At 44.3% G+C, this 21,418-nt stretch overlaps 2 protein-coding genes across 5 annotated transcripts; one reads left to right on the forward strand and one right to left on the reverse strand.

Annotated features, from left to right (window-relative positions):
• Positions 1 to 219: 219 nt before the first annotated feature.
• EIF2D (eukaryotic translation initiation factor 2D) lies at positions 220 to 10,073 on the reverse strand. Of its 4 annotated transcripts, none has more exons than XM_065698798.1 (15): positions 9,709 to 10,073; positions 8,657 to 8,847; positions 7,998 to 8,081; positions 5,930 to 6,020; positions 5,156 to 5,263; positions 4,277 to 4,563; positions 3,945 to 4,062; positions 3,483 to 3,528; positions 3,270 to 3,373; positions 2,734 to 2,892; positions 1,945 to 2,034; positions 1,745 to 1,840; positions 893 to 1,013; positions 580 to 754; positions 220 to 509 (listed from the first exon to the last, which is right to left on the reverse strand). In XM_065698798.1, the coding sequence occupies exons 1-15, from the start codon at positions 9,762 to 9,764 to the stop codon at positions 439 to 441; spliced, it is 1,797 nt and encodes a 598-aa protein (XP_065554870.1). In that variant the 5' UTR covers positions 9,765 to 10,073; the 3' UTR covers positions 220 to 438. The 4 variants fall into 4 exon arrangements, with proteins under 4 accessions (XP_065554870.1, XP_065554871.1, XP_065554873.1 ...); XM_065698799.1 differs by having other exon boundaries at positions 9,744 to 10,072; XM_065698801.1 differs by lacking the exons at positions 8,657 to 8,847; positions 9,709 to 10,073 and adding an exon at positions 7,410 to 7,532 and having other exon boundaries at positions 7,998 to 8,085.
• Positions 10,074 to 10,156: 83 nt separating this feature from the next.
• DYRK3 (dual specificity tyrosine phosphorylation regulated kinase 3) lies at positions 10,157 to 21,195 on the forward strand. Its single transcript, XM_065698433.1, has 3 exons — positions 10,157 to 10,280; positions 10,948 to 11,063; positions 14,579 to 21,195. Exons 1-3 carry the CDS (start codon positions 10,241 to 10,243, stop codon positions 16,148 to 16,150), a joined length of 1,728 nt encoding a protein of 575 aa, XP_065554505.1. The 5' UTR covers positions 10,157 to 10,240; the 3' UTR covers positions 16,151 to 21,195.
• Positions 21,196 to 21,418: the final 223 nt, after the last annotated feature.

Consider the following 21,418-nt stretch of genomic DNA (forward strand, 5'->3'; position numbering starts at 1 on the left):
AATGTTTAAAAGGCTAAAATCTAAAACCAAATGGGTTTTACTTCTGACATACACCATCTACAGCAGAACACACTGGCCTGCTGCAGGACAATGTGTTGGAATGTACTTTGCTTTCATTTCAGTGGAGGTTCTACTGCCACACCTTTGTTAAAAGATGCAAACCAAAGATGTTAAGTAGCCAGAAAACCAGTGCACAATTAGGGACTTCCAGAAAACAGATGGGAAAGGATAATGCCAGGGAGTTTATTCAGTCTTTCTTTTATTTTAAGAAAAATGAACAGTTGGAGCAGTTATTAATATTGGGGTGAATCTTAGACCTTGTAAACCTCCAGCACTTGTTTCTGAATGATGAGGGCCCCTCCATTAGCCTGGATTTGTTGGCAGAACACTTGAATAAATAATGAGATCTGAGTAATTCTTACAGTAGATTTTCCCCTCTTACTTCTTCCGGCCAAGCTTTGGAGCCTTGTCAAGGCCTTGAATGTATTTCCGAGGTAGCTGGTATTCTTCTGCAACACAACCAAGAGTTCAGCTAAATACTCTGAGCTCAGTCCCAGCCCAGTTCCTGAACCTACTTACCTAGCAGCATCTTGGCCAGATGATGGATTTGGTTGCCTTGAATCTGGACCTGAACTCTGTCCTTTGTTCCTGGTATTGGGGTGATGGTGGCACTGGCTTGTACTTTCTGCTGCAGAATGTTGGCCACACACTGTGGGTCTAGTCCATACAGCTCAAGGTTCTTGATAATTGTCACCTATAGGTTTTAATAATGATTGCGAATATCACTGTATGCAGCAAGTCATGGCTCATTCACCCCAAGATAAAGGAGCTGCCAAAGATGCTCTCATAATCTGGGCTTTGCTCTAACCCCCTCATTTTAGCTCTTTTTTACCTTCTTATTTGACGATCTCTGTGCTATGGTTATGTCGATGGGCTCAATGTTTCCTTTCCTCACAATAGGTTCTTGTCCAAAAAATGTCACCTGGTGCAAGGGCTGCAGTCGTTCAAGGCACCTGAACACAGTTTATACATCCAGTTAGCGTACACAGTACAGCAAGACTGGTATCATCAATGCTTTTCTGCTGCAGCAGAAAATCCTCTTTAAGCTATTGCTCAGTTGTATTTTTCACAGATGAGTGAAGCAACTTCAGTTTAAAATTCAGCATTAGCTGTGTTACTGTCCCCGGAGCAAACTTGGCTTCAGAAATCAAGAAAGCTGCTGGAGGTGCCTCCAAAGCATTGTGGATGAAGAAGCTCAAGGCAAGTAAGACACTGGGGATATTGAAGCAAAGTTTCTCAATGTGTGGGAACAATGGTCTTGTGTCAGATACTAGGGCCTCTTGGATCTAGAAGGTGGGTTTAGGTCGTAAATGTAGAAGTTGTGTGATACATAAAGAGCAGGATGACTACCATTGCCTGCAAAGGGCATATTCAGCCATCTCTTCCAAAGGATGGCTTTATAAATAAGTACACGATCATACACAGAAGCAGGCACTGTTTGAGTAGTAAGTTTTCTCTGATTAGTAGTTAGCAGACAAAGAGAAAACTAACAACAGTTAATGCAAGATGCTTGTTAAATGGTGAAGATTAAGAAAGCCTCCAAGTGAAGGTCTCTGAGTACTTCTTTCTTGTATTACCAGTAGGAAGCTCCAAGTTAGGTAGCTCCAATAACACATGGTTTTGAGGTGCATTGCATGCAATAGATCTGCATAATATATAAACACCACATTAGGAAAACAGTCACCTGCTCAAGAGGTCATCCCATTTAAGGTGTGAGATTTCATCTTGTTCTGATTTATCTAACAGGCAGTCACACAGAATGGCATTCACCTTTACAAAGCTACAAAACAACAACAGGCATTAGAAACAAAGTAGTTCACATTTTAACTCCCACTTCAGCACCTCCTGTGGAAGCAGGGCAGGACAAATCCCATGTCTACTTACTTTTTGTTTGTTTCATCCACCAACTCATTAGCCTTCACATAGTTAATAATGATGTTTCTCACCTCACTGCTTGAGAGGCTGCTGCCTTTTCTAAAGAGAAAGAAAACCTTTTACTTTAAGTAGTTAGGTGTTGGGTTCCGTCATTAAGAAGACAGCAACTACCCTGACTACATTTGGTAGCAACAGCTCAGTACTGAAATACATCAGTTAGGGAGTGATTTCTTGTTACACCTCAGCTGCCACACCTGATAAAAGGTTCACAGTAATTACAGACTCTCAGCCCCTTGCTTCTGGGAGCCTACTTTGAGAGGATGAGCCTAACAGCACTCCTAACTTGAGAGGACTGTGGGTAACTTGTACTAAAGTGCTCAAGTTGAAGAAAGGCTGCTGCTGAGTGCTATCTACACTACATCAAACAGACAAGGTTAGGAAATAAGAAGGCAAGTGACTTCTTTAAATTATCTGGGCATCCCCTTTTAAGTAAACCATTATGTGGGAGGGTAGAATATGCCTTATCCAATGGCAAATTAATACAACCCAAGTCAAATGTGTCTATTTTGACACTTATCACCCCCTTAAGCTGTGGGAGAAGTAATGTGAGTACTCGCTGAAGGCAGCTGTCACAGCCTCTTGTCTGTCTTCCCTTTGTGAAACAATGAATATATTCTTGATTCCCACCACCTTTCCTGACAGCCCTCCCCATGAGGGCTAACATCATGGTAACAGCATGGATTTGTTAGTATCTCTCTTCATGTAACAATGGTTTTGTCGGACTTGTCCAGTGCTTACTTGTGTCCAGATTCCTGAAAGAGTGGGATCATTTTTGTTGATACCCCGTAAAGTGGAATGATTTCAGGAGCATGGTACACTTGTTCTCCGTCTTCACTCTTGCTGTCATGAGCAGCAGAGGCAGAAGAAAATCCTTCAGGTACTGCAAATGCTTTAACTCTGAAACAAGAATTATTTGGTGTAAGGGGACTGAAACTTAACGCTTCCATTTCACTGGAAAGCTAAAACCTAACAGTGTATTGTATAGTATGCCAGTGCCCCAGATGCATTCCACTGCAGGCGGGGCTGTGTTTGTGGGTTAAAGGACATGATGAACAGCATTTTGAAGGATTAGCTGCAATCACTGTATTTGTCCTTGTATATATTTCAAATGTACACATAAGTAAGTGTCTTCACTCAGGTGATAATACACACTTTTCACTCTGAGTAAAACCCTAGATGCTGGGGGAAAAGTAAATCCATCCAGCTATTCTAAGCATATTTGACTTTGATTCAGAGACTACCAACTCTTAAAAAAACTACAGTATTCTACATACTCTGGATGTTTCCAGTCCACTTCCACGATGCTCTCGACACCTTTGTTCAGCTCCTTCACCTGTAAGATCTTCTGGTGCTGCATATATTGCAGGAATTTTGAGAACTGAAGGAAGTAACAATCAGAAATGTGGAGTCAAGCATTTTAAATCCCTTTTCCATGTATTTCTGACTGCCTTGAAGTCACTTGCTTTAACCAGCCAGAAATATCTCACCTTCTTATAGCTTGATTTCTTTATGTCCAATTGCTGTCCAGCAGGGCTATAAATGGATTTTTTAAAAGGTCTTTAGTTACAAGTCACCCCTCATTTCTTCTTAAATCTTGCTACTTATGCTAGAAGGTTCTTAACAGCAGAAATACAAATCACACAGAGAAAGAATTACTTCAAACACACTGATAAATAGAATATGATGAGTGAAACTAGTGCTGATGTTCCTGTGGGTAGGCAAACAGCCATTTAAGTGACTAAGCAATTTAGGAACAAATGGCAGCCAACTCCAGTGAGCTACCAAGTGCGTATCTTGGTCTGGACCATCTTTCCATTAGAGTAAGAAGTGAGATAACCTTAGAGAATGACTGAATTTTACTTCTGAGTCAAAAACTTCATCCTAAATATTCACACTTGATCTCCACAGTTTGAAAGACAAGAACCCAGCATGCAAGTCTTACCACATACCAGCATGAGAACATATGGCTGCGTAGAAATGTGCTGGTGAGCAGAGGAAGATCTGATTTCTTTACTTTGCATTTTAAGGCATGGAAAAAGCACTGATTAAATAATGCATCCATTTGTTCTGCAGGAAGGGAAAAAAAGGACAAGCGAGACGTGAGTACTGTGTCTTTCAGAACACAGCACTCAGCTCTTTCAGATTGTCTTTCAGACCCACAGAATTGTCTCTACCTCATTCTCACAGTGAGCTGTCTAGAACACACAATAATCTAGACTGCGGGTATGGGCTTCAGCAAACTAAAGGGGCATAATTTGGTTTCATGTGTATGCAAAAATACCTTGTGGAGTCCTACTGTCTTCAGGCTCCTGCAGGCCCTCTGTACTGGCATCTTCAGCTGTTTCTGCAGCCCTGTTCTCATCGAGCTCCTCCTTTCCCATCAGTATTGCACAACTGTCTTGCTCCTGCAGGCTCAAATCACCAACGTTCATCTGCTGCAATGGATCAGTGGATAGGCTGATGACAGGCTCTTTCCCCTCCATCTCTTCATCTTCAGCATTCTCCTTTCCAGCAGAATCTGTTACCAAGGGAGCTAAGGTAGGAGGATTAGATTTGTCACCATATTCCCTATAAAAGGAAGAGAAAACATAACATAGCTTCCTGTGTACTGCTTTGAAACCCATAGGACAATGAACAAATGTCAGCCTGATAAAAGGCACTGGCAGCTGCATGAATCTTTTTCTGCATTCTCAAAACTATATATTTTTAACTCCTCTTCCTCCATAATTTCTATGTTCTGCACATGAATGTTAATTTAAAACTGAGCAGAGTAGTTGAATCCAAATGCAGAGTGACTCATTTATTTAGTTGACACTGGCAGAGATAACCATTTTTAAGCAAAAAAGATGCAAAATTCACTTTTTCTAGAGCAAGATGATTTTCTAATATCAGTATATCTAACAGAGATGTTCCAGCTTCATTTTTATAATAATTATACTCAGGTTGAAGGAACTGATGTACAACAGATAGATGTCAGGACAGACACCTGCTTCTGTCAGAAAACGGTGGTCACCAAAACCATGGGGCTGAAACATTAATAATAGTCATAAGCTGTACCCAGATGATTCAACATGTTGAACAGGCAGATTTAAGCTTCCTGGGGCACAGGTTTTGATGAGATTTGTTACGTATTTTACCAAATGCCTGGCAATATACTCACCAGAGGTGATCCATGTAAGTGTGCAAGACAGCAAAGCCCTTCCCTTTCATTCCAGCAGCCAGCATCTCTGTAGTGGACATAGTGGCAACTCCAACTGCTACTGGAGCTCTGGGAAAAAGAAGGGAGTATTACAGCAGGACAGCACAAATATACTGGGCAACTTCGACAGAGACGGCCTGTGCCACTGGGATATATTGAATTTCTTTTACACTGTCCTTGTTCTTTACAAGCCACTATTTTTAAAGCATCTAGGTACTTTGTTGTTATCTTTCTTGGATGTGAAGTCTTCCAAAGAATCCCAAGGATACATGCAGCTGTGATACTGAACTGAAACTTGTGCAGTGATACATTCTTTGCCTTAGCAAAATACAAGAAGCATATGCACTGCCAAAAGAAACTAGCATGGGGGAAAACCCCAACAGCTTTAGCACTGTTCCCTCACTCTGAATTTCCTCACTGATGCAAAGAGAAATGTGTAGAATATAATCTTTTGTTTAAAAAAGTTACTGTTTCAAACAAATCTACCACTTGTGCCCCCACAGGTCCAAAAGAACCAATTTTCAAAGCTGTCTACCTGGGCTCAAATGTATCCTCCTAACGCAGAAACTTAAGTGGATTTTATTTTCTGCTCTATTTTCCAGTGTACAGAGCACCAAGCACATGAGAACCATTCTGCTTTGATTTCCTCAAATTCCCCCAGTCTCCCGGTAAAAGAAATAGCTTCATTTCATGTTTAGTTTCTAAGCAAAGACATGAAGAAGGAATCCTCCGTACCTGTTTCCCAAAAGAGTGACAGCACAGAGCGTGCCCCGCTCTACCTGAGGAAAGCCAGAAGGTGGCACTACCACTCCTGGCAGCATCAGATCTGAAGAATAAAGCACATCCGTTTCTCAATGAAAGTCCTCCACCCCCATCCCTCCTGTTACTCAGCAAAAAATCCAAGCCTTTTAATAGCTGAGCACATGCCAGCTACGACTACTATTCTCCTAGTAAGGCAGCACATCTTGCTACCACCCTGTGGAGTAAGTGAGATCCCATTCACAAGGCTGCTGGGCACATCCCAAAAACCTGCAGAACAGGGAAGTATGAGATGTGTCTCAAACTACCCATTTATTCACCCCTGTCCCAAGCGCAGGTTATCCCAGCAGCTCTCTCCCTGAGGAGAGAATTGCTTAAAATTTGCCAGTACTGACCCAGCTCTCCTGATCTCACACAATAGCTACACTCAGCTGTGAACTCTCCTCAGCAGGAGTAAGAAGCCTTAACCATCTCCTTGCTAATCTGGACAGAAACACTGCACCTTCTACTGTGCTTCCTGCTTTCATACCTGGGATGAATAGATTGGCATGTAAGTAAACAGTTTTCCTCGCTGCACATGTGGCATCACATCATCACAGAACTATACAAAGAGCTTCTGCTCTCCCTCACAGCAGCTTCAGTTGCCTAGAGCCTGCTGTCTCAGAGACTGACCTGTGTTCCATGGTTTGGTTTTTGAAGGCATCTCACTTTTTCTTTCTCAGCATCATAGATTTTATGCCTATGCTGAAGAAGCCAACAATATTTTTCCTCCCATTCACTGTCACAACTACTTTCAGCAAATCTAGAGCGAATCCTGCAGTTGCAAGCAAGTATCCACATCTCTGAGGACAGAAATCACACAAAGACCTTAACGTGACAAGGTAAGCCAGATGTGTGTATTATGGAACTAACCAGGGCAGACAGTGGTATTTGAATTCACAGAACACATATCACAAATTGCACTACCTTGCTCCTCTTTGTAACTGAATGCTCCCTAAATCTGCTCCCTCCCTCCATGTCTGCAGCACTGGATAGTCTTTCCTCCTCTTTTTTTTCTGAGATGTGGCTCTACCTCTCCTTTAGTTGGCCATTGTCACTGGCCAGCTTCTTATCTTTGGATCATACCCAGAGGTGGCCTGGTTGCCATGGGAGATGAATGACCGGCAGCCCTCTTTCATCAACCTCCTTCTCCCATTAGTAAGACTTGCCTCCCCTGCCCAGAAACTAGGTCACTACAAGTCAGCAGCAAGGCTTGCTCTGATGTCTAGCATAGCTACACATTCAAGCACTTTATCTCCCCAAAAGCAGAGGGACTAGAGTTCTCCTTTAGATCCTGTGTAATGAAAAAATGACATTTCTTCTCAACATACACTTCTGTTTCCAGACTAAGGCTGCAGCAGCTGCAATTTAATCTTTTTCTGGTTGAGCAGTTCAGCAATTTAAAGTTTATAAAGACCTGATTCTTCTAAGGCTGAAACGCATCCAAAGCAGGTTCCAGAAAATAAACTCCTTTCTTGTTAGTCTTGATCCGTAATTAGGTGGTAGAGCCAGAAATCCAGGAATTCAAATTCAACCTCACCTGCATAAGCACAGTTTACTTGACAGTGATTACAACTTCAGGCTCCAATATAAACTTGCTTTTTATCCACAGGATAAGCTAGTTCACCTCTGAATTGACAGGAAGCCGGGTGGCAGCAAAGTAACTCAGCTGCTCAAGGGAAGTAATAGAAAAGACCAATGACAAAGGCAGTTCTGTGTCCCAGCTCAGCATTGCTCATCACCCTGAGGAGGTATCTCCAGATCTGACACTCCCACATAGAACAGTGCATTTAAACAGCTTAACCTACTTTGTTTCATCCACAAGTTTTTTTACAGCTCATTTAATTTCCCTTTTTAGGTCACCACCATGAATTACTTTTGAGTGCATATTCTTTATCCTTTTTTGTTTCAAGTTCATTTTTGCCACTGGGAAAGATAACATCAAAAAAGCCCTGAAGGCAACTCCTTTTACCCATGCACTGTGGCAAAGTTCTAGTCTTCTTACCTGCTCCTCCTGCTAGTTTCTGTAGCACAGGGGGCCATGTTGAGAAAGCAGGAAGAAGATCTGGGTAGACCCACAGGGCGTACACTGTCCCAAAACAGAACCAGATTCAAAGATACATCAGTAAAAACTTCTCCAGCTGTTGCTTCTTCCCATCTTTAAGCAGTACAATACTAACCACAACTAAACACCCCCCCTGTTACTTGGGCAATCAAGAAAACTGAAGTCAGAGCGATCCTACAATTAAAAGAAGTGATGGAGAAAATTAAACTGCTTGTTAATTCAAGCTCCTGAGAATTATTATAAAGGATATAGACACATGTTTGCATCATTTTCCTTAAGTCAAGGACACTTTGAGCTAAACTGCTACTCCAGGAGGGCAGAACTGCAGTGGACAAAAGAGAGCAAAGGCGGGGGTAAGATGCTAAACTATGACTTGTGTCCTGGTTTCTAACCTCAAATCAGATCAATTTCCCTTTGCAAAAAGAATCCAGAAATGCCATTAATTTTGCAAAGGTGTTGCTAGAATAAATGCACTGAAGATTATGGAGCATACTGATATTATAGGGTAAATACTTAAGACAGATGCAAGGAAATCTTCTGGGGAAAGGCTGGTGCCCAGTAAGTAAAGAGGGAGGATTTTTCTAGTCCACTCCCCATACCTGTTGGATACAGAGCTTTCTCGATTTCAAACAGTATTGGGTTCTTGTTATTCATGTAAACAGTGACGGCCTCCCCTTTCTGACAGTATATTTTGATGACATTAAGCTCTTCCTTGTTTGGAATAAACTCAGCCAATTGTTCAGCACTAAGGTTAGGAAAAGCTGCTGCAACATCAGCTCGTAGTTTTCTCCTGTAATGACAAAATCACAAACGTGTTACAAAGCAGTCTGGACCCAAACTAACTCTTGGAACAGTCGCTACTGTTTTGTTGGTTGTTCATGAGATTCCCACTTTTTCACATAGGACAGTTTGAAGCATTTGTGTTTGGGTTTACACATGAGATAGCTGGAATAATACTGGGAAAAGGCCAAATGTGTTCTCTCTGCTCATATTCTACCTTAAACAGTGAGCAACTGCTCTAGTGGAAGGGTTAGGGTTAAGGGGCTGGAACTGGATGAGCTTTCAGGTCCCTTCCAACCCAATTCCAGTCCATGATTCCATGACCTGCCAACATCTGCTGCTGTCATTGCCCCTGTTTCGTGCTGTGATTTCATTACTGCTCTGAGCAGGGATCTGGGAGTGCTGGGCTTGCTCAGCCTGGCTCTGTCACCTACAGCATGGAGGAACAGCTGGCATTCTCCCTCCGCCCCCATTTTAGTTGATGCTTAAGACGTGCTGAGCAGCACAAGGTGGCTTTGTGCGGCCATTCATAGATATATCAAGCGAATTTAAGAGACCAGCAAGTCAGACACCATCACACACGGGACGCAGAAAGGAAGGCCCAGCTAGGCCTCGACATAATTAACTTGGCTCTCATTTAATCACACTAGCGCCTTCAAGCGAAGGGTCCATTTCGGATCAGAGCGCCGGTCCGTGTTTACCACAGGTGCAAGCCGACGGCAGCCGCCGCCCTATGGGCGCTGAGCCGCCCCAAGCCGGGGCCATGTCAGGCTGGGCCCGCCGAGCACCGGGACGGGCCTAGCGCGGGAGGCGGGCCGGAGCCGCTCCCCGCCGCGCAGCGCGGGGCCGGGCGTCCCCCCTCGGCACTCACCGATCGGACCCCTTGATGGCGGTGTTGGACCTCACCCGGAACGGCCTGGAGAACATGGCGGGCCCGCGCCCCGCCGGCACCGCGCTGCCCTCAGGCCGCGGCAGCCGCCATGGTCCCGCCGCACTAAAGCGTCCGGGTGGAAACCGCTTCCCCCGCGGGCGCCGCCGAGAACCGCACACACCGCTCCCGGGGCCGAAGTGCCCTCCGGGGGCTGCGGGTACAGCCCTAACGGGGCCTCTTCCCGCACGCTTGGGCTTTGCTGTGGGGCGGGGAGGCCGAGGGGCCGCGCACGGGCTCACAGCGTAGAGCGCCGGTCCCGGGAGCGCCGCGGGCCACCCGGCCCCGCTCCTCCCGCCGCCATCGCGCAGGCGCCGCCCGGCGGCGGGTGAGGTGGGGGGGGGGGGGTGGTTTCCGTGGCAACGGCCGGGCCGGTGGCGGGCGGGCGGCCGCGGCCTCGCCGGAGCCTCGGCGGCCGCGGTGGTCGGCGGAGCGCGGGCCCGGCGGGGGATGGGGCCGCTGCCCTGCCGCCGCCATGCTGCTGGGCAGGAAGCCGGAGGCTCCCCTCGGGGCAGGTGAGGCGGCCGCGGGGCCGGGCGGGGTGGGAGAGAGGGCTGAGGCGGCCGCCGGGCCCTACCCGGTGCGGGGGTCCCGCGGGGAGAGAGGCCTCGGGAAGGCCGGCTGAGGCCGCTCTCGCCGGGGCTTCTCCCGCTGGCACAGCGCGATGCGGAGCCGGCAGCGTTAGAAGCTGCGTTTCTCGGTGCTCGAACGGTGTTGTCCGCGGTTACGGTGCAGACGGGCGCATGAACGTTTTGTTTCACGCACCCCGCAGCAAATCTAACCGTAATTCCCACGTATCGCTCTCAATGGGTAACCTGCTTCAACGGGGAGTCCTATCAAGTATCCGGGTTAGGCTCGTTTTCGGCTGTCCCTCTCCATTCGGCATTATCCTACTTAAGGGAAAATGGGGAGTGTGTCTGTTGGTGTTTATTAAAGATATCTTTGCAGTGCAAAAGCTGATTTTTAAAGAGGCTCTAAATTCATAAGGGTCGCAAATTAAGATTTTCCAGGAGCTTTGCATTCTGTTGTGGTATTAAAACACAGTTAAATCCTAAATGTCGCTTATTAAATGAACAAGAACTGATGATTTTACAGCCTGAAATGTGCTGAGACACATTTCGGCTTTGTCTGTATAGCTGTGAATTGTTGTGACTAACTGGTTCGTGTGTGGGACGTTTGCAGCCAGGTTTGGAGATGGATTGTATGACTCCTACATGAGGATAGATCAAATTAGGTACCAAGAGGCTACAAATGAAGAACACAGCCCCTCAGGACTTCCTTCCCTGGCAAGAGCTAATGTGAGTATTTTAAAGCCATCTGGGTCTTCACGTTGTGTTGTGTGGAAGTGAGAACTGTCAAGGAGTTAGATGTCTCCCTACAAAGAATAAATCTAAGTGGGATGTGCAGCTTTGTAGTAGCTTATTAACATGATTGCTTATTGCTTTTACTAAGCATAGAAATGATACTGTGTTCAACACAGAGCTTGTTAGGCAGCCTTAGAAATCATCTTACTATCCTCAGCCTGCTGTAATCAAGAAAGTTGCTTTCCAGAAGGCTGAAGCATTGTGCCATGTCACCTTGTATGTTGGTAAGTATGTAAATCCACAGATGCTTTGTTTTACCTCTTAAATGGCTCCATTTTAGCTTCCCTCAGGAAAATGCAGGGAGATAAGTACTTGGGAACAGCAGGAGGAGCAGCGTGGGTTTGCATGGCTGCCAAACGTCTTACAAAAGTATCTTTCTTCTCTGAAAACTTTGCCATTATCTGCTGCTTTGCTTGCTAGCAAAATAGCTCTTTATGGAGTGAAGGTGTTAACGTGCTTCTTCATAAGCATACTGTTTCCTCAGCAGATGTGGAGTTACAAGATCTTTCCTTTCAGCTGAGCAGTCGTGCTCATGTTTAGCTGTACAGTGATCTGACCTTTGTATGCTTTCTAAACATGATCTGGCTCTTGTTGAATTCTGGCAGAAGTGAAGGAGCTTGAGCTTAAAAAACCCCCCTTTCTAAGAAGTGAAAATAGACACTTCACTGAGTAAGATGCATTTGAAGATCATCACCTTGTGGGAATTTACTGTAGCAGATATTAATGAGCTTGGTCCATGCCGTTCACTGGGCAAAGTCAGTAGCATGGGTTTGAGTTTTCCCTTTTTGGCAATATTGAGAGAGAGTAGAGGAAACAGAGGTTTGTTGAGTAGTGGAGTTTGAAGAGCAGTGGGTGGTTTGGGGTTTTTTGCAGGGACATGGCAGCCTTTAAACTGCAGGTTTTAAGTCATAGTGTAACTTGAGTTGTTCATAACCAAACAGAAAATGGAATGGAACTATCCAGTTAAATACAGATATAACTATAACTCTATGAACATTGTGTTTCCCACTCTTCATCTGTATTTTGTCCGTCAAGCCTGTTTACCTCTTAAGGCAAGATTAAGGATTATAAAGTGCTTAGTTTGGCCATGATGACACATCAGAAAAATACAACCCCAGTGGTATCTTGTGAGCGAGAGCTGAGATGAAGTGTGCAGGAATGAACATCGTGATGCTCAGTTTTAATGGGAAAATATCTGGAAAGAAGTGATATTTGTTTTCCTTCATGGAAGATTTTGTTATTACAATGTAATGTTCCATGACAATTCAAGGGTTCTGATGTCTGCAGCTGTACATTCTTTTCATCTTAGCTATAAGAGGACACAAATATCTCTGCTTTGAGAGTACACAGCTTTAATTCGGTTTAATTCAGATGCACTTGTGCAAAACCAGTTGCGTGGGAACTGGGCTAAATGTTTCTTTCTCAGTTAAAATGCTTCTATAAGTATGTGAAAATCTTCTTTGTCAGTTGAATTTCTTGGCTGCAAGTAGCGCTTTATCAATAAAACGAAACCCGTGCAGCCTGTGATTTGTAAAAAGAAGCTGTTGAAAGAAAGCTCATGTTCCCCAGAAGTCATCTGACTTTGAGTGTAGCTCTTCTGAATTCAAGTTAAGACTGATCTATATTTGTGTCTCATTGTCACGTGGCAAATGATTTTGGTCCCCTGAGGATGAAAATGGAGTTCTCGCTGCTTGAATGGCTGTTGATTTGGGTTTGAGATCAAAAGGTGTAGTTTCTTCATTAAGAAATAGTTGCAGGATAAATGGAGTTATGAATCCCTCCCTTAGTTAGGGATTCAAAGGTACCAAATGTTTGCTACAAACAGCAGCATTAGCAACAGCAGTTGCTGATGTAGTACTGATTGCAAGGTCACTTCCATGTTGCTACAACTGGTGACATTCAGACGGTTAACACCGTGTTTTGCTTTGGTTTTCCCCTTCTCTCCTGTCCCCTCCATGAAAACAAACAAGAGTGAACCTTATTCTGTGCTTATGTTTATCTCTGAAGTCCCTGTTGGAGTCTGCTGGACTATCTCACAGGTTCAGCCAGGCTCCGAGAAAAAGGCGTTTATTCGAAGCTACCAGGGTTGGGCTTTGTTTTTGTGTTTCAGGCTTTCTGGAAAGGCGTGTCCCTCCCAGTGCACTGTATTTTGGGGGCTGATAGGACCCAGAGTAGTGCAATTGGTAGGATATATCCGACAGCCCCTACTTGCCATTGATAAGGACTGACTTACACAGGAAATGCCATTTTCTGAAGGCTTGCGAGCAAGAGTTAACATTTCAGAGACGTGTGTAGTTGTTTTTGGCAAGAACATTCACTTCCCCTATTTACTGACTGTGCCGAGATGTTGGATTGTATGTAACTAAAAAGGAATTTGGTTTTATTGCTGTGGATCTGCAGGTTTATTTATATTTTTTGCTCGATTCCTCTGTAGTTATTTTGGTTTTCAGGGCTTCGCTTTGGCATGTGCCTCAAGTCTTTATTTTTAGATTAAAGGCCAAAATGGAAAACAGATGTTGCTACTCTAAGTCATGGCTTCTTCAGGGTTGCATGGGCTAAGACAACACCTCTCTGCTGCCAATCAGCATGGAGCATCAGTGAGTAGAAAAGGGGGATAACTGCTCTTCTAGTAAGGAATGGAACTCCAGGGAGTTCAGCATTTACTAGACTGTAAAAATAACGCTTTTGAATCGTTTCACAGTGCTTTTCTTGCCTTTTATATGTTCATTTCAGATGTAAATAGCTTAATATATGGTGGTAAGAGGCAGTGGTTACAGACTACTGTCAACTAAGTTGAAGTAAGAGTTCTCAATTATTCAAAGTCTGTCTGAAGATACTTGTGTAGTTCTCATGATTTTGAAGGGATTTGTGGGTGTGATGGTATTTCCCCTTCACAGAAAACCCACTCATGTACTTTTAAGTATGGTTCATCTTGCTCTTGTCACCCTTTTGCTCCTCACTCAGCCCATTCTACCAGCCTCATGTCACCTGCTCTCTCATTTCTTTGTCTCCTCTGGCACACTTGTCTCTGCAATATTCCTGTGCATTGATGTTACGTTGCATGTTTCAGACAGGTGCAGCGTGCATCTGTCCTTGGTTGTGTTTGCTGCACCCACAGTTAGAGCTAAACATAGCGGCTCCCCGGCTGTTTGCTGACTGTGAGCATGCTAGGAGAGATAGGTACTGTGTCCTTGTGGAGTGCCTGACTGTCCAGGGTTTACCCTTTATGGACTTAAAAGTACGTTGGTGCTTGTTTTAGTAAGCTGCATTCTCTGTGTACCCTTCTATAACTATGCTTGTAACTCAAGTGAGTTTAGGTCAGGCGTTTTACATTTGTGCCTAATAGAAATGCAAAATCTGTTGATGTTTATTTTACATGGTGTTGATTTTATTCTCAGTCTGTGCTTTAAAGGGTAAAATAAAGCTTTTATTTTTTCTTTCATCTGTAGCTTTCTAGCAACAAACTTGGGATGAAGGATCACTCTCTGACTGGAAGTCAGGTGAAAGTGGAGCAATTATTTGAGGACTCTGGGAACAGAAGGAGTAGCACTCTTCAGACTACGGGAATTACTAGTTCGGAAAGATCTCTTCCTTCCCTGATGAAAGATAAAAGTATAGAGAGCATAAGCACTTCTAAAGGTGGTGGTAGTTCCTCAAAAGCACATAAAGCCATTTCTCAAGCTCCAGAGCAAGCTGTCAAACAGTACAAACATCAGTTATCTGCTTATGAACAGCAGGAGATATTTAATTTTTCTGAGATCTACTTTGTGGGTCCAGCTGCAAAAAAGAGGCAAGGCGTAATCGGTGGCCCCAACAACGGAGGCTACGACGATGAACAAGGCAGCTACATTCACGTGCCCCACGACCATCTTGCTTACAGGTATGAAGTCCTCAAAATCATTGGCAAGGGCAGTTTTGGACAAGTTGCTAAAGTCTACGACCACAAACTCCACCAACACTTAGCCTTAAAGATGGTGCGCAATGAAAAGAGATTCCATCGCCAAGCAGCAGAAGAAATACGGATTCTGGAGCACCTGAAGAAGCAGGATAAAACAGGCAGTATGAATGTTATCCACATGCTGGAAAGCTTCACCTTTCGGAACCACATCTGTATGACATTTGAACTCTTGAGTATGAACCTGTATGAGCTGATTAAAAGAAATAAGTTTCAGGGCTTCAGTATCCAACTGGTACGCAAGTTTGCTCACTCTATCCTGCAGTGTTTGGATGCCCTTTATAGAAACAAAATCATACACTGTGACTTGAAGCCAGAAAACATCCTCCTAAAACAGCAAGGGAGGAGTGGAATCAAGGTTATAGATTTTGGGTCCAGCTGTTTCGAGCACCAAAGAGTCTATACATATATTCAGTCTCGATTTTATCGGGCACCAGAGGTGATTTTGGGAAGTCGCTATGGGATGCCCATAGATATGTGGAGTTTTGGCTGTATTCTGGTGGAGCTACTGACTGGATACCCTCTCTTTCCTGGAGAGGATGAGGGAGACCAACTGGCTTGTATGATGGAACTTCTTGGAATGCCACCTCAGAAGCTTTTGGATCAATCCAAGCGGGCCAAGAACTTCATCAACTCTAAGGGTCATCCTCGCTACTGCACTGTGACTACACATGCAGATGGAAGAGTGACCCTCAATGGGAGTCGATCGCGCCGGGGTAAAGTCCGAGGTGCTCCAGGGAACAAAGACTGGGTGACAGCACTGAAAGGTTGTGATGATCCCTTGTTTATAGAGTTCTTGAAGGAATGTCTCAGCTGGGATCCTTCCACACGCATGACACCGGGTCAAGCTTTAAGGCACCCTTGGATTTGTAAACGAACGCCCAAACCACCCAGCACTGACAAGCCCTCCACTAAGAGGATTTCCAGCTACACAAGTTCTTTCACAGGAATAGGTTCCAAGTTGCCTCCTGTAGTTGGAGTAGCCAACAAGCTGAGGGCTAACTTAACCACTGACTCCAGTGGAGGTATACCTCTATGTACTGTGCTACCTAAACTGGTCAGCTAATGGAGAATGATGCATTTCCAGAATACATCCCTTGTATTTTAATTGTTAATAATGCGTAAGGAAGTTAAATGCAGAGGTTTTTTAATGGATTTACTTTTTATTAGAGGCTAAATCTCAACTACAAAAAGCTCCATCAAAATGTACACATTTCAAGGGCTAACTTTTATCCAACTGTTTCACTCACAATGTGGTGCATATATTACCTGACTGGGTAGGTCAGCTCAGCTATTGAGTAAAATGACAGTTTGGCAGACATGCCAATAATGCTGGGTTAGAAATCAAACTGATTCTTATCAGGACGGTTTAACAGATTCTTTTGCTTATGACAGCAAGGAAAATGGATTTAAAATACATGTTTCAGTTCATCTCCAACTGAACTCTTTTTATTCTGGGGAGAGTTTTTACATCAGTTGTCAAAAGCACAAATGTGTTAATGTAAAGCGTTAGGAACTTGCAAATTGCTAACTTCTTGCGTTTAAAGAATTTAATTTCTCTGCATTGCTTTCCCCTTATCTACCCTGACTGAGATTTTTAAAACTACCATGGGATGTAGACACCAAAGGAATTTGGTGTTGAAATTTTATCATCTGAATATTACTTTTCTTTCTCCAAAGGAGCATAAAAATGCCCTGAAACAGAGGATGTATCTCAATCAAACTAACAGCTTCTCTGCGGTTGTTATTTCCTTTAGAAGTCCATGGAAAGCTGGGAGGGGAATTCAAGATCAGGACTGATCCGTTCCAAGTGTGTGCTGGTTTGTTCAGGGCTAGTGAATCGATTCCGTGTTGCTTTGGAGCTCAAATTTACTCATTTTCAGCATCAGTTCTGCCAGATGTGTGTGTTTGTTTGCCTGTGGTGTTCACAAACCAAAAATTATGAACTTAAAGAGCTGGTTTATTCACACCTTTGAGATTCTGGTCAGCTTAATGTCTAGTTTTTCCCCTGTAGAGTGAATTCCTTTGCAGTACCTGGAGCTCTTCTAATAAAAAGCAAACATGCCACCCCTATCAGACAGTACAAGTTTGTAAGGCCCAGGACTGTAAATAGAAACTGGGAGTGGAGGGGCACACCTAATAAGTGGAAGCATGCTCTGAAATCTAAGCATAATCTGTGGAATACCAGGAAAAGATTGAGAAGGTGCAAGAACTGGTGAATCCAAATCAAAACGCCCTATGGGAGGAGTTGTTTTATTTCTAATCTTACTCCTTCAGGTCCTTGAGAGAGAGATGTCTGTGTTTTCTCATTCTTGAAATCCATGAGCTTGTGTTTCCTCTTCCTTTATCTTCCCAGAACATGAAAAGGTGGCGTGACCTGTAATGACAACAGCACAACTTGTTCGGGTTGTTACTTCTTGCAGCCACATGGCCCGAGTCCATTTGCAAAACCATCTGATCTCTTGCCAGGTGCCTGCACAGAATTTTAAACACAATTTAGAGCTTTTTCTGAACAGCAGGTTTTAAATCGAATGAGTTTCTGTGTAGCAGGTTTTAAATGCTAAAACAAAGGGATTATCAGGGGGAATTTTAAGATGAGGTGACCGCATGTTCCATGCAAGACCCTTCCTCTGAGAAGATGGGGCTGCATTTTCTCTTCTGCTCTAATTACAGCACTGCTGAAATGCTGGGTGGAGACCTGTATAAAACATCAGAAAGAGAGCCAAAGCTCCAGACTTTCCAAGGCTGTTATTTCAATGGAGATTCTCATGTACGTGGCTTTTCTGAGTTCTTTTGTTTTATGAGTGTGAGGTCAATAAGCTTAGTAAGAATAGTAAAATAGCAGTCTAACCTTTATCTGTGCAGCTATAAGTAGTACCAGGGTTTATGGTATGTTCATGGCTCACTTCATAATAATACATGACTGGTATATTTTTATTTTGATGGGTTTAGTGAAGTTTTATTTGAATGGAGAATTGGGGAAGTGATTTTGGGGGAAGTGGCAGCAGATACCATTGATTTTAGCAGAATTGCTAATAGATGTGGCACGTTTTCAGAAGCCAGAAACATTCTTCTTCCTCCTCTGCCCTTTATCTATGCATTTTTTAACAGAATATACCTGGTGAGTGAGGAGAAGGAAACCTTTCAGGAGCAATAGCTTGTTAGGAAAGATGCATAGGAAAGCACTTTGTTTAGAGAGCATAAAGTAATGGTGGTGTCTGAGCCTGGCAGGAGGCAGTGGAGTGTTGGTGCGCTAGGAGCTGTACAAACAGGTCTTCTCTTAGGAACACAGAGCAGTATCTTGGTTCTAAACTGTTTTCCTCTCTAAAATGCCAAATGTAGAACTAATCATTCTCTTGTGACTTCTGGGAAGTGGTTGCTAGAGGGTAACTTCTAATGTGGGAGCCTCTGGTGTACACACAGCAATCTCAAGGCTGGTGCTGTAAAGCTGCAGCTGAAGTAATTAGCTGGCAAGAACTAATTCCTTTTTATCTAGAAAATGTGTTCAGCATGACCTGACTGCACAGGGTGCCTGCTATGAGTTGTGTCTGTGTAAGACTAGATCTTTCTTACTGGGGACGGCTGCATTTTGAAATGAAGAGCATAGTTAACTGTTTTGCTAATTTGGGGCTCTTGTCTACATAGCCATAGTAGGTGAGGAGGAAAAGGAAGCAGCCTCAGCAGTATTTTACTGTGTTGAAAAGGATTTCTTCATCCTTTATATAAATATTCCAGGGAATATTTTGGTCTTGTTTCCAGTAACTAAGCCATTTCTTTATGAAATGATTGCTTTCAGTGAGTAGACACAGTATCCCAGCGCTGGGAGAGCCCTCCACATGAGCTAACACGTCTCCTTGCTGGGACAGAGCTGAGGAATCATCCCTGCAAGCGCCTAACTTGTGTTCCCTGTGAATTAGCACAGTTGCCCACATCCATGTGTGGAGGGTTGGACCGTGGCCTGCATGGTTGGATGGTGTAGTTTCAAAAGTGATCTAAAATTAAACTGGTCTAAATAGATTACCAGGGCAGCTTTTGGTTTTGGGGTCACTCTCTGCTTTGCGCGTTTGTTAACCTGCCAGCCATGGTGAGGTTCCACTGGAACTTCAGCTGTGTTCTAGGAAGTCAGCACAAAACAAATGCACATTTACTTGGGTTTACAGTGAAACAGCCATCACGTTTCTGTCTTAAATGTTCTTTACAACGTTCCCAGCGTTTACCACGCTGCTGTTGTCTTTGTGTTGTAAATGACATGCTCTGTTTATTGTCTGCATTTCCAGCTGTTTGGTTTTGCAATATTTCCATCTAAACAAATGCCACCTTGAACATCCCGTCTGACAGATACACTTTGCTTTTACACTGGGCTCCAAGAGTTAATGCCTGTCCATGCAGGGAGAAACTTGGGTTTCGCTGAGCTCGGTGGGACAGGGAAGCCATTGTCTTCCCTGCAGAACGCGGTGTTGCAGGCATACACCCCCCCTCCCCAGGCTGCCTTTAGTTCTTTGCAGGTTTGATCTTACCCACACCAGCTGCTGAACATGAAGCTTGTTTTCCATCTGTGACCTGATCCTAGTGATCTGTATACAACAGATGCTCTTTGCTAGAGTTTTTTATCCCATTGTGCAGTGACCTGAGAATTCACAACAGACTTACTGGAAAGCTTTACAGAAGCTCTTCCCTGTGAGGGTGCTGAGGCGCTGGCACAGGGTGCCCAGAGAAGCTGTGGCTGCCCCATCCCTGGCAGTGCTCAAGGCCAGGTTGGACACAGGGGCTTGGAGCAAGCTGCTCCAGTGGAAGGGGTCCTTGCCCGGGGCAGGGGTTGGAGCTGAATGAGTTTTAAGGTCCTTTCCAACCCAAATCAATCTGGGATTCTGTGACTTTCATGCAAGTGTGTTGCTCAGTGTGAAATTCCTTCCAGTCCTTGTGCCCTGTTGGGACTTTGATGCAGTTGAAATCTTTATAAGCAGCATTTTCTCAGCAGAGGTTCTTTGCAACACCCATCTGCTTTAAAACTACCTCCAGACTAAAAGTAGGGCCCTTTTTAAAGGGATATTCACTGCAGACTACAGCTCTTTCTACTTTTTCCTTGTTTAATGCTAATAGCTGTTTTGGCTGTGGAACATACACATGATGACCTCAGCAATGTCTTACTAATCCTAGCCAGACAAGCAAACGGCTGATTCTGCACCCGGCCATCCCTGCTGCAGTGCTGGCTCCAGATCCCACAGGCTGCTGTGGAAGTGGAAGCCAAAGCCCTGTGGATCGCTCTGCGGCACTTCCCTGCAGCACCCAGCTGAGATCCAGACCACACTGTGCAGAAAGCCTTTGCTTCAGTGAGAAACCCAGGAGCTTGGCAGTCCCGGGGTAACAGTTGGACTTGATGGCCTTAAAGGGCTTTTCTAACTTGGTTGATTCTGTGTTGAGCACCAGGAGCTGTGGGTTCCTGGCAGTTCTGTAAACTGGACATCATGGGTTTGTACTTGGAGCTTCTCACAGATACCACTTGATACTTCTTATGTTTTATTTGTATTGTTAACTTGATAAGGGTTTGGGGAGCTGCATACACTTCCTTCTTCCCATACAAGAGCCCTTCTGCATTCTCCACTGATAGAGCTTTTTAACCCCCCTGGAACAGGTAAAACCCTGGGGCCATCAGAGCAGGCTTGGGTAGGTGAACGCTGTCCCTGCACTGAGGGACTCCACATGCAGTTCTTGCAGACGGGCTGACTGGCTCAGGAAGTCAGTGTTGCTACAGACTAACCCGTGTTCCCCATCCAGAGAACTGTGCCTTATTATTTTACCAGCCTACATCTGTCTCGGTGCAATCAAACGACTATTCAGGGGTTCTTACACATTGCAGATGCTCATCCTTAATGTCGATGTCTGAAGACTCTACAGGTTAGCCTGTTTATTATAAGTGTTGTGATGAGGTGTAATATGGTGGGGACTGTAGGAAACATTTAAGGTGCATGTGACTATAACTCTGTGAAGGAACACTTTGGGAATAAGTCAGTCTCAAGCTATTGTATCTCAATGTAATGAACAGGTATTTCCTCAAGTTGTATTCCGGTTCATTTTTAAAAGGAAAATAAAGACAGAATTTTCTTTAGCAAAGTCCTTGATTATGGTTTATTTAAGTATTCGTTTTCCCCACATGACATAATTTGCCTTGGATTGCGTTGGGTGCCGCACTACCTTGTGTGGCACCTGACTGGAGATGCCTGGAAGGTTCTCAGGCTCTGCGTGAGGAGATGGTTTCAGTGTGTCTGTGCTAAACGTGAGGAATGCTCTGATCTGACAAATGCTCTTCTCAGTGGGGCTGGAATTAGAACGCGGC

Source organism: Lathamus discolor, chromosome 19, assembly GCF_037157495.1.
Source record: "Lathamus discolor isolate bLatDis1 chromosome 19, bLatDis1.hap1, whole genome shotgun sequence".
Classification (NCBI taxonomy): Eukaryota; Metazoa; Chordata; class Aves; order Psittaciformes; family Psittacidae; genus Lathamus; species Lathamus discolor.